This window comes from Wyeomyia smithii, chromosome 1, assembly GCF_029784165.1.
Source record: "Wyeomyia smithii strain HCP4-BCI-WySm-NY-G18 chromosome 1, ASM2978416v1, whole genome shotgun sequence".
Taxonomy (NCBI): domain Eukaryota; kingdom Metazoa; phylum Arthropoda; class Insecta; order Diptera; family Culicidae; genus Wyeomyia; species Wyeomyia smithii.
The window spans coordinates 143395603-143407611 of NC_073694.1; the positions used below are offsets into that span (position 1 = coordinate 143395603).

Sequence of the window (12009 nt, forward strand, 5' to 3'; positions counted from 1 at the left end):
TTTACTAAAATGCCTTGCATCCAGTGCACCGGGAAAGTTGCGGTTTCCCATATATTGCCGAATAGCTAATGCATCATCTGTACTGACAGGTTTGGGTCAGCTTTGAGCATCTCGGCTGAAATGCAGTCAATTCCTGGCGCTCTGTTGGACTTCATGCTTTAGATTGCCGCTTTAATTTCAGCTAATGTTGGAGCCTCAGAGTTGACGTGGTTAATACGTCGAACCGCGGAAGCTACACGCTCCGGGTTCTCTTGATAAGGCACTCGGAATACTCGGAAGAGTTGCTCAAAGTGATCCGTCCAGCTTAAGCTGGTCGGTTCTGTCAGTTAGTAACTGACCAGCTCTGTCGTTCAGCGGTATTCTGGCATTCGTCCTAACACCACTAAGGCGGCGAGAAATGCTATACAATAAGCGGAGATCTCCATGGACGGCGGCCCTTTCTCCCTCTTCAGGCAGGGAATTGTCTCAGGCTCTCTTGTCCCGTCTACAAGATCGTTTGACAGCCTTTTCCAGACCAGCGTATTGTTGGTGGCTCTGGTTCGTGCCCGCACAATGTTGGCTTTCGCCGCTTTCCACTCGTCGATCATCCTCCGGGTTTCATCCGATATCCATTCCCTTCGTCCGCTACGCAATTTGCCAACCGTATCGTCACTTGGCGTGATGAAGGCATTCTTGATGTTCGACCATTGTTCTTCGATCGTTCTACCGATTGGCAGCTCCGAGGCTCGGGCTTCAAGTTGTTCGGCGAAGGCCCTTTTCACTTCGGCATTCTCCAGCCGGCGGACGTCGTACCGACATCCAACTTTCTCTTCTCTCCGCTGGACACGAGCGACGCGTTGGCGTATCTCGGCGTTGACAAGATGATGGTCGGATGCAATATCGGCGCTGCGTTTGTTGCGGACATCCCAAAGGCTCCGTTTCTTTTTTCGACTGATGCAGATGTAGTTAATTGGGTTTCCTGTTCGGCCATCACGGGAAACCCAGGTGACCTTATGTGCCGATTCGTGTCCGTGTTTTCATGCTAAAGGTCGTTGCCGAAAATCCAATTCAAATTTTTTTTTCGTTTTCTGTAACTTTTTATTATCGAATACAGTAGGCTGTTAAGTTAAGGTCCCTATCCCGCGATGGGGCTGCCATCTTAAATGTATCGTGCGAGATCCGCATTCCTTATTCAGCCGCTCGCTCCGAGTCAGACGCTGTTTGAGCCGCCCCTAACATGGAGAACAGACGCTCGGTTTTGTAGTTCGTTGAGCGTTATCCAAAGTGCACCACGAGGAGGCGAACTACGGTTGCACTCGAAAAAAGTCTTCATGAAAAATTCTAGGGGCAAGAAACTATTGATATATTGCGAAATATTTACAATATTCAATTTACAAAGTATTCATCGTTGCTTGTTTTGGCACCCCTTTATCTATATAATAGCTCATTGACGTTAAATTATCGTTGGAAGGATGTCAATTGACAGATAAACGATAAATATCAAAATATATCAATCAATATCGTGTAATATTATCGAAATGGTTTTCATGAAAATAAAGGTGTAGCCCCTAGCGCTCAATAGGATTTAACTTAGGAGGAGGATAGGAGATCGCAGTACTCAGTATTTTTTTTTTAAAATTTTTCCACAACTTTGCTGAAGAAAGCAATCTGGTGCTAATGAACAGTAAATTATTTCATGAAATGGTGGTTGAAAAACGTGCTTTACAATAAGTATTTCGTCGTTTTTATATAACTTTTCTGTACTTTACGACCTTCAAAAGTGCATTACTCAAAAATGAACGGTACAACGACTTTGAAGTTTTGACCAGAGATTCAGGACGTTATGAAGAATCGAATGGTGCACTCAGATCCATAATTTTCATTTTTCATGATAACGGTCTGTGGAAGCACCGTGCCGGTTTGCCGGTTCAAACCTCTCGTCACAACCGTTAACACTACTTTTGGATGTTGACAAACTATCGAATGACCAAGTAAACATCACATCTCAAAATCATTGAATTCAAAATCAAACACCTCAAAACAATCTTAACATTCCTTGAGTTTTTCCACTTTTGATCAAGATTGAAGTATATTTACTCATGAGCAGCGTTGCTTCCACTTTTTGCTAGATATCTCCAATTTTTTGAGGAACTCCAGCGAAACATCTAAAGATTGAATATTACCGGTTTTCAAAACTGTCCCAGTTCTATACAGTTTTCTATTGAATTCATTTCCCTTAGGTACATGTATGATCTTCACAGTACTTAGTGCATTCATGCCCGGTTATTCGATTTAAAACGAGCTCCACTCACATCTTCAATATTTTGAATACGACATCCCATCATTAAAAAATTGCTTTATAACTCTTTTTGTTTTCATAATACAGTACAACATTTTTGAACCGAAAATCAAACAAATTTCTGTGAAAGTTTCAAATTCAGATATCCAGTTTTCTCCAATTTTTTATTTTCAATTCTTAGAGTTTTTTCAAAAAAGTTGTCATCGCTGCTCATATGTGCAACGCAAAGAATGTAAATGTGCAATGCAAAGAATGTAAAAAATATCATTGGGTTACCATACCGCAAGAAACTAATTGGCATAAATCAATCAAGCTATGGAAAAATAAAAGAGAAACAACATTTATTGGACCAATAAAACTTATTGCTCTTAAGCAGGTATTAGACGAAGCAAACATTTGCTATTTTTGGTACGAGTTTTATTTGCGCAAAATAAAATCCGTACCAAAAATAGCAAATATTTGCTTCGTGTAATACCCGCTTTACACCGGTCGACGCGTAAATTCTTTTTTAAGAGCAATGAGTTTTAGTGTCTGGACCAATAAATGTAGTTATAATCGCTCTTACGGTAGCACGAAATTGAAGAAACGATTTAATTAGAAAATTCAAATGAGTATTGACAACTTTTTCGGTGATCGGCGATTCTTGAACTAACAAACGTTTCCATGAGATTCGGTGTGTCGAAGTTTTCAATCACACGAATAAATAAAGCAATTGCATTTCCAGAAGATGAATTATTGCTAGCACCCTAATCGATAACCGTACTGCAACCACGAGCCTTCACTTCCGCATTTTCCAATGCCAGTGAATGTTAGCGGTGAAAATTATAACCGCACTAGACGAATAGGAAATAATTAAACGTTGCGTACAACATGTGGATACTAGTCAGTCGCGTTATAGTAACGAGTTGATCGCGGCCGCTATTTGCCGAAGCGTTTTATTATGATCTCTCTTTTCTCCGGTCGCGTGACGCAAGCGAATCTGATACGATTGCAATTATACGCTATGGTGCCCGCTTTAGATAGTCGTCAGCAATGGTCCAGCAATTATACAGCGCGGTTGCTGCTGGCGGTGGTCAAGTTCGAGGCCAATCTATGGGGCTGTGTGTACCTTACCAAACGAAAATGATTTCGATAATGGTAAATTGGGAAGAATACACAAGTGATGCACATGGTGGCAATGTCAGTACGTGGGGTAATTAGATTTCGAGACAATTACTGCACAATATATGTACAGTTGTGTGCATTGTATGAAATGTTTCTGTCATTGTCATAATCATACAGAAACGCCTTGAATCTTGTCTCTAAAGGCAACCAAGGTGGTGTTGCTGCTGTTGTTGCTAATGAACAGTAAATTATCTGGTTTGGAGTTTTCCGATTCAACACGTTTCGATGCACTCGGGTCGAAGTTTGTGTGGAAATTTTTTATGAGATACCAGAGAAACTTTAATTTTACCCTTCACATTTAGCCACAGTCATACGTCAAAAGCTTAAGCTTCTACTGAACTATTGAACTTCTACTGTTATTTTTCAAACTATTTTTGAATGGGTTACATAAGACGTCAATATGTTTTTTATCCAATTTCACCTAATTACTTTTATATATATCGCAAAATCTATGACTCACTTTAGCAAAGTCTGTATATGGTATATGTTCCAATATTCATCTCATCATTCTCATTTACCGAATTTAACGACATCATATTTCAGAAGTCAATTGTCGGACCACTCGAGTAAACAAAATACATAATATCAAAATATAAATACATATTAACACTTTTCAGAATCTGTTGGTATATATAGTATATTCAAATAAACAACGGCTTCGCACCCTGTCCGTTCTACTTGCTCATCCCCTAGTACCTTTGCAATTATGTGATTCTGGTTTATTAGTTTTCAGATTGATACCCTACGATGAGTTTAAGTGTGTCGTTCAGGGGATTGCACCGATTTGTGGTTCAAGTAATGTGAAGCATTGCCCGAATTTCAGGTTTTTGGTATGCTAATAATAATGTTCCTTCATATGGTTTCCCAAGATCAGGCAAACCATTGCAGATCCACGAGCAAAAAAATAGTAGGAGGGTGGTATCCAAGACACGACCGCATAGTTGACGTAGGACTATAATAATTTTATATTTTTATTTTGAAGCTATGTTTGATTTGAGCTCGTTTTACTTTTGTAGTTTGCTTGATTTATTTTAACCAATTAAAACTCAACATCTCCCAAAAGGAAGGTATTTTGGTTCGGGTGGTAATATCAAGTATCTAGGTCGTCAGCCCATATTCATCAAGCGGCACCTTTAACGACTTGGAACTAATACTAGTTCATTGGTGGCCATTTCTACTGTTAAGGTCGTCTTTGACCACTTAAAAAGTCAAAAAAGTCATGAAAAAAGAACCGTTCATTTTTGGCATGGTTCGATTTTGGCAACAGAAAATATTCTAGCGTGTTGCCAAAATCGAACGGGGTCTGTATTTTGATTATATTCTTTGTAGCACTCTATCTTAGAAGAAAAAATATTCTCTTTAACATTCACAATGGTCCAGAAACCAAATTTAGGGGAAAATTTGGGTCTAGAGCTCTATAGCAATGTTTTAGAGAAAATCTTTTTGTTCAAAGTTACTTAAAATTATTGGAGCTATAAAATTGTAGAACAAGGTTTTCTATCTACAAAAATAAAAAAGTTAGATACTTGATAGCATCGAAAATTTTGGTCACCCTAATTTTTGATATTTTTTCAATAAGCGCTTTATCATATGTAACAACTTTGTAGAAGAAAGTTTTTCTCTAAAATATTGCTATAGAGCTCTAGACCCAAATTATCCCCTAAATTTGGTTTCTGGACCATTGATGAATACCTTTCATTCTAATACAGCGAATTTTCTTTAATACGCGAAAAGGCAATCTTCTATAAAATATTTAATTGAATACGGTTTAGTAGAAATTAAACTTCTTCCTTCTATATCTATTTGTCTTGTTAAAGTTGGCTCACTCACCGATCACAAAGCGGCAAAGATGTCACATCATTTTTTTTCCTGCAGTTACAAGCTCGTGGAAAAAATAAAGATAACGAATTACAGTTTTAGTAGAAAATGTATATTCACAGAAAATTGGAAATTGACATAGAATTTTATGAACATGTTACCATTCAATTCAGGTCAATTTAAACATTTTATCAGTATACAGAATCAATTAGAACAAATTTGATCAATTTCAAGATACCAAAGAACAACGAAGATACCATATTTGAAGGTTATATGTCTGTTATTTTCGAAAAAAAAAAACTGGGCAAGAGTGATGAACAGCATTAGCCTCAGCAATTAATGTTTGCATAGCGTTGTTCAATTACAAGTAAGGTTATGGAAAGTAATATTTTCTTGCAAATGCAAATTCAAAAGAATTTTCAATTGAAAAATACAAATACTAATGTCGAAAATCTAATAGCAAGATGAAATGTATTGTCATGTTGGACTAAATTCATTTAGCTAGTAAAATATAATCATCAGTACAGCTCGTTTAACTACCTATTCAAAGATCTGTACGGAGCATTTTGGTTTGCTATTGTCTTTGGCGCAGCGTGTTTTGCGGCACCCGAAAAATCGAATTGAATTCTGATATTTGCTGCTATACGAAACAAAAAGAAGAAGAAGAAGAAGAAGACAATTCAAACGGCAATTCGATTGTGTTCCACGCCCCACTGTGCGTCAACAGCGGCAATGTAGTTTTCACTTGGCTTGGCTGCACACAAATGAATATCGAGTTCTACTGCACTGATAGACTACGAGTGACCAGCGCTCTATTCATACAATGCTCGGTGCAGTACTGTTGCCTGTGCCAGCATGTTTTCCTTCAGGACATCAGTTTTATTAACATTAACATATTTATTAACAGCAGAACGTAATACTGTCTGATAGTGGAGGTGGTTACGAACTTTCCGAAAAAGCTTCACCTTCAAGACATCAAAATAGTCTGGGTTCATGGAAGCTAACATTAGTTGACCTATTGGGACGGGCAGATTCTGTCAAATTTTTTTTTGCCACTGCTATACAGGATATCTCAGCAGGTAGTTGGTGTCTATTCATGAAGTCTGTGCCAGGCGTGCTCGCATATGGTTGGTTCATTGTTGGTGAAAATTCGACCTTGAAACTTTTATTCAGTTTTCACTGTTTAACAATAAAGTGATAATGAAAATTGAAGAACCAAAAATTGTCCATCATTTTATCAATCCAACGACATATTGATTATTGTGATCCATCATGTGGTTACATCAGTATAACCGTCTGAAATCTTTCATTCCGACGTTACATCTTGGTTTTAGTTTTCGCGGAATGTATCTCGATATAGTGCGGTTAGACGCAGTCCTCCGTCAAAAAACGTGAATAACTTACTTGTGCACTGAGCTTCTTTTACTTGACCCAAGACCAGATTCAGCCCTTGCGACATCGAATCACAATGGTATTATGCAATTTAACATCTACAATACAATAAAATGCTGCCCAGGTTATGTTTTTTGCAGTCGGTGTGTCTTAAGGTGCACACAAAAGCAACCATAAGTTTATAACTACTATAATCACTTCGCATCGTGTGATTCCGTTGCTATTTATGAGACCGGCTTGGTAGCTTATGGTCTGATGAGCTGTTAGTCTACGGTGAGGTTTGAAAAATTCATCAGTGGAAAGCTTTCACTGGGTTTGTTGGAGGATAGGAACAAACGATAAGCTGCCGGTGCTGCGTGTCCATCGCTGTATACAGTACAGACAGTCTCCGACGCTTGCGATTTTTATAACTGACGAGTTGCGTGATGTAATTTGACCACAGCCGCCAACTTATTAACGCTAGTATAGCAACAATAGCAATTGACAAAGTAAACATCAACAAGTCAGGTTCCAGCAGTACTGGAAGTACGTAATTGATTTTTGCAGGCTTTTTTTTATTGACACTCTCGAATATATTGTTTTTTTTTTTTTTTTTTTTGAACTAAACATGAAACATGGTTTCAGAACGTTTTTGGTTTAAGAGGTACCTTGACAGTACTTCGATAAGATTTAACTTTCGAGCCCAAAAAACTATGAAACTGAACCGGAGCAAGAAAATGGATTAAAATGATGATATGATTATAAAACCTAATCGTTTTAATTCAGGATTGCAACGATTTTCCAATAATTAAGCCAATAATTAAGCCTATGTAGTTCGATCGTGCTAAACCTTGAAGGAGGCTTGTATCGTCACAAAACAGAGATCCTAGTGGTAAATGAGGAAGATCAGAAGTGAAAATAATATATAAGAGTTGGCCCAAAATACTTTTTTGAGGTAAAATAGATCTAACAGGCAATCTATCAGATTTATCATCTCATGGCTGGTAGCAAATTTTTTTTTAAAGACTTGGTATAGCTATTAAACCATTATGCCAAACAAATTTTAATGCTTTTTCAATGTCTAGAAGCGCAGCCCCATTGGAATAGCCTTTATATCAATTAGTTCGAATCATAGTTGCTTCATGTAAATGATCAATCCAGACTCATTTGATTAATTAATTTACTTATTTCTTTTGACGAAGGTTTAACCACAAGTTGGTCATTCGCCTTGAATCAATCCACACAATAATTGCTCCCCCTAGCTTATATCAATTTGATGTCCTGAACGTAAAGTTTGATTGGAAAGTAGAATCCAACTTCTTTCCCAAATTATTTTTTTGATTTATTGTTAGAACGTATGATGAGTACGAATTTGTTTTATTCAACTGCAGGTACAATATGGGTTGAGGTGACAAAGCATAAATTTTGATCCCGTTCAAATAAAAAAAATGGAAGATTCAAAACTACGTTTCTATGAAACTAGTTTTTTTTACCAGCCATAATAATCCTACGTCAAACATGTATCATCTTCTTACATTAGCAATTTTATTTAATATGTCCTCGTTTTCTTTCAGGTAATACATGGAGTACAACTGGAGCCTATTCACGTAATACGAAAACGGAGCATCGATCAGCCGCTTCGAATATTGTTAGTTTACGATGAGTCTGTGTACCGGCTAGACTCCGACAAATTCGCCCTCATTAACGTAAGCAAAAAGTAATAACAACAAGTGTCATTTTGTAACATATTCGTACACGTTATTGCAGGACACAATACTACCGGAAGCCGTCCGGTTTTGGGAGCAAGCTCTGATGGTGCGACAAACGAAGGAGGTTATAAGACTCAATCGAAAGTGTGAAAGTAGCCAGGTGTTTGTGAAAAATTCTCTCACTTATTGTATCGATTCCTGCAAACCCGTGACACTTTGCGGAGAGGTGCAGGTTCCGGAAGACCACTTAGACGTATGTTACTTCCTATAAAGATTTCCCAAATTATTTGTGTTCGTGTACAGTCATTGGCTTGAAGAATTCTATTCGAACCAAGCGCAATCGGTCATCATTCTACAACACAACAAGTTTACTCCATTTTAGGTGTGTCGTGTTTGCAATTCTACTGGACAAGACTGTCGAGAAGATGCCAGTACAATCGCAGGATCGGGGATTTCAAATGCCGATTTTGTGTTCTACGTTTCCGCACGGCAATCTGAACGTTGCCACAAAGGATTGACGGTAGCGTATGCCGCTCATTGCCAGCAAGAAGCGGCACTAGACCGGCCTATCGCGGGTCATGCGAATCTGTGCCCGGAGAGCATTAACACTAAACCACAAGAGCTGCAAACTTTACTCTCCACTGTGAAGCATGAAATTCTCCATGCACTCGGGTTCTCGGTAAGCTTGTATGCCTTTTTCCGAGACGACGAAGGAAATCCTCGAACTCCACGAAAACCGGACACTGGAAAACCGTACCTTAATGAAAAGTTAGATTCATGAAACACGTTATCTGTTATAGATTAAGAAAGTTTATTGTTTTCAGATTACAAATACACCAATGGAGCGAACAGACCATCAAGAAGGTAACGAGAAACGATTGGGCAGTACGTGGCGGGTATATCAATAGGACAGTTGATATGATGATCACTCCAAGGGTGGCAAAGGAGATTAGAGATCATTTTAGTTGCCAGAAATTGGAAGGAGCTGAATTGGAAGACCAGGGAGGCGAAGGTACTGCACTGACACACTGGGAGAAACGTGTACTGGAGGTAAAGTCTCGATGCAAACAAGCTTGAAGATCTTTTTCATCCACAAAGCGCATTTTTATTACAGAATGAAGCAATGACAGGCACACATACGCAAAGTTCAGCTTTCTCGCGAATCACTCTGGCACTGATGGAAGATTCGGGATGGTATAGAGCTAATTACAGTATGGCTTCTCCATTAACCTGGGGTCGAGGGTTAGGATGCAATTTTGCAATGAAAAGTTGTAAAGATTGGATAACCTCGAACAATGTCAGGTAATGTTGTGTTGCAGTGAGTAATATTGTAGTATAATGTTTGTTTGTTCTATACCCTTGGTGATCCGTGATTTATACACGCGTAATAGTGTTTTAAATTTGCTTATTTCGTAATTTCAGGAGACGTTCTATCCATCCGTTCTGTGCAAAGGTGAAACGAGACCCTCTCCAGACAGAGTGCACGGACGACAGAAGCTCCGTAGCGCTGTGCAATCTGATTCGGCATGACAGTCCGTTACCTCGACAGTATCAGAACTTCGACTCTCTAGCACATGTACCAACAGGTGATGAAGCGTATTACGGGGGATCGGTTTCTCTAGCGGACCATTGTCCATATATACAGGAATTCACATGGAGAAGTCGGAATATTGTTGTGCGGGGCTCACAATGTCAATTCGAAGATAACAATCCAAGTAATTCTCAGCGTACCTAGTTAAACTCAAAGCATTTTTTCATTCAAACTGTTTGTATTTTAGAACCAGAGAAAAACTTCGCTCTGGAATCGTACGGACCAGAGTCTAAATGCTTCGACCATAGTGAACACATGTGGGAAGAAAGATCTTGCCGGCAAACACGTGAATGGCAACATTGGGGCTCGGGTTGCTATCGATATAAATGCGACCATGGACGGTTGCACATAATTATTGCCAATTATTCGTATGAGTGCTTCTATGCTGGACAAGAATTGAACGTGCGTCTTATGGCTGGTGGGTGGTTACACAAGGGTTCTGTTATTTGTCCATCCTGTAAAGAGATGTGCAATACAGTATTTGAGCAGCGAGGAGAACGGTGTAAAGCTAGTGAGGAAGCTCCATTAGCAACATACTATCCGAAGCATCAGCTGAAATGCAGTGCTGTAGGTGTAAAACATTCCGTAAATGAATTCCTTATCCCGATTTCGGCAGCTCTAGTTAGTCTGATACTATTATTACGATTACGAAGCTAATTTTTGATCTGATAAGTCTACATGTATATTATTTTAATTCTAATTTATGAAAGTCTAACATCATGTGATAATGTGTTTTTGTTTTTTTTTCTGTTTTGGACGCACGACAGTAGTTTTAATTTAGATGTAGCCTTCGATAGTGTAGGGGCGTGTAAATTGTATGTAAATAGCTTGAACCATTATTTGATTCCACAATTACGCGATTAAAGACTTGTACATAATAAGGTAGGCAAAAGACAGCTATTCGAAATTGAACAGACAGCGAGTTAGATCTCACAGTATCAATTTTGTAACAAAGAAAATCGTCAGATCCACGAAACATAGTAACTAAGTAGCAAGTTTTTCAATTAAAGTTTTTGTTTAAAACAACATCGGCTGGTAGATGATAACTACTCCGGTTATCGTTCCGTAAAGCTAGAGTGTTCCTTACCATGGTGCCGTCATAGTTTGATTTAAAATAATCTAGTGAAGTAGAAATCGTATGTGAAACTGCCAAAGTTTTGATGACCGAACAAAGTTTGTCACATTGAATGAAAAAGAAAATATAAAGATTTCCGCAATCAACACTTTTTCTTGAATTAATTTATTTCAGTGAACAACTTAATTCTCATTGAGCACGAAATAAAACTTAATTTCTCACAAGGTAATAATTATTTGAAGAATTACAACAGCTTAACTTATTAAAGCCTAACTTATTAAAGTAGTGATAAATAGTGTCGATTGTTTCGACGACATTGGCATATTTGCTGATTTCAAGGAAAACGGATTGTACATAAATGAGGTACAGTGAGTGGGCTAAGCTATGAAGTAGCTTACGTCGAATTTCTTTTGCGTTGTAGCTACACCAGAGCTACACTTTTGCATAAGACAAATCCCTAAAATCGTTAAAAATCTGTCCACGTGGAATGTGGATGGCCCCTAAACAATATGTCGCTTAAGGGGCCATCCACATACCACGTGGACAGCTTGGAGGGCCCCCCCGGCTTATGTCCACGGTCCATATATTTTTTTTAGAATTTATATGGGCAGTTGTCCACGGAGGGAAGGGGGGGGGGGGGTCAAAATCGTTAAAAATCTGTCCACGTGGTATGTGGATGGCCCCTAAGGTAGTAAAAAAGACGAGGTGTAGGAAGTGTTTTAAAGTTGTCTAAAGTTGTCTATTTAAATTACTTACCTTATTTTTGAACAATTTAAGAACCTCCTTCCTCCCCCGTAGCGAGGTTTTCTGTACCTTATACACCCCCAGACACAACGTCATTCGAGTACAGCTCCTAATTGATATCTTGATTAGTTAAATTCTCATCGTGGGTCAATAAAATTAGTTAAACTTGTCGGACTGTCAAAGTAAATGAAGTAAATCGAATAGATTTTCTCTCAAAATTTTTAGGATAAAATGGATCCATGAGTAGTGATATGCATGA

The 12009-nt window shown here is 38.5% G+C and overlaps 1 protein-coding gene across 1 annotated transcript in view; it reads left to right on the forward strand.

Moving 5' to 3' along the window:
* The window catches only part of LOC129717026 (leishmanolysin-like peptidase), a 67116-nt gene extending 55962 nt beyond the window's left edge, over nt 1-11154 (forward strand). The window contains exons 2-8 of the mRNA XM_055666872.1: nt 8206-8337; nt 8399-8593; nt 8723-9108; nt 9165-9390; nt 9455-9642; nt 9763-10055; nt 10119-11154. Of these exons, the coding sequence (XP_055522847.1) occupies nt 8206-8337; nt 8399-8593; nt 8723-9108; nt 9165-9390; nt 9455-9642; nt 9763-10055; nt 10119-10588 (1890 nt within the window). The 3' untranslated portion in view covers nt 10589-11154. The remainder of the gene's footprint in view (nt 1-8205; nt 8338-8398; nt 8594-8722; nt 9109-9164; nt 9391-9454; nt 9643-9762; nt 10056-10118) is intronic.
* The last annotated feature ends 855 nt before the right edge of the window (nt 11155-12009 follow it).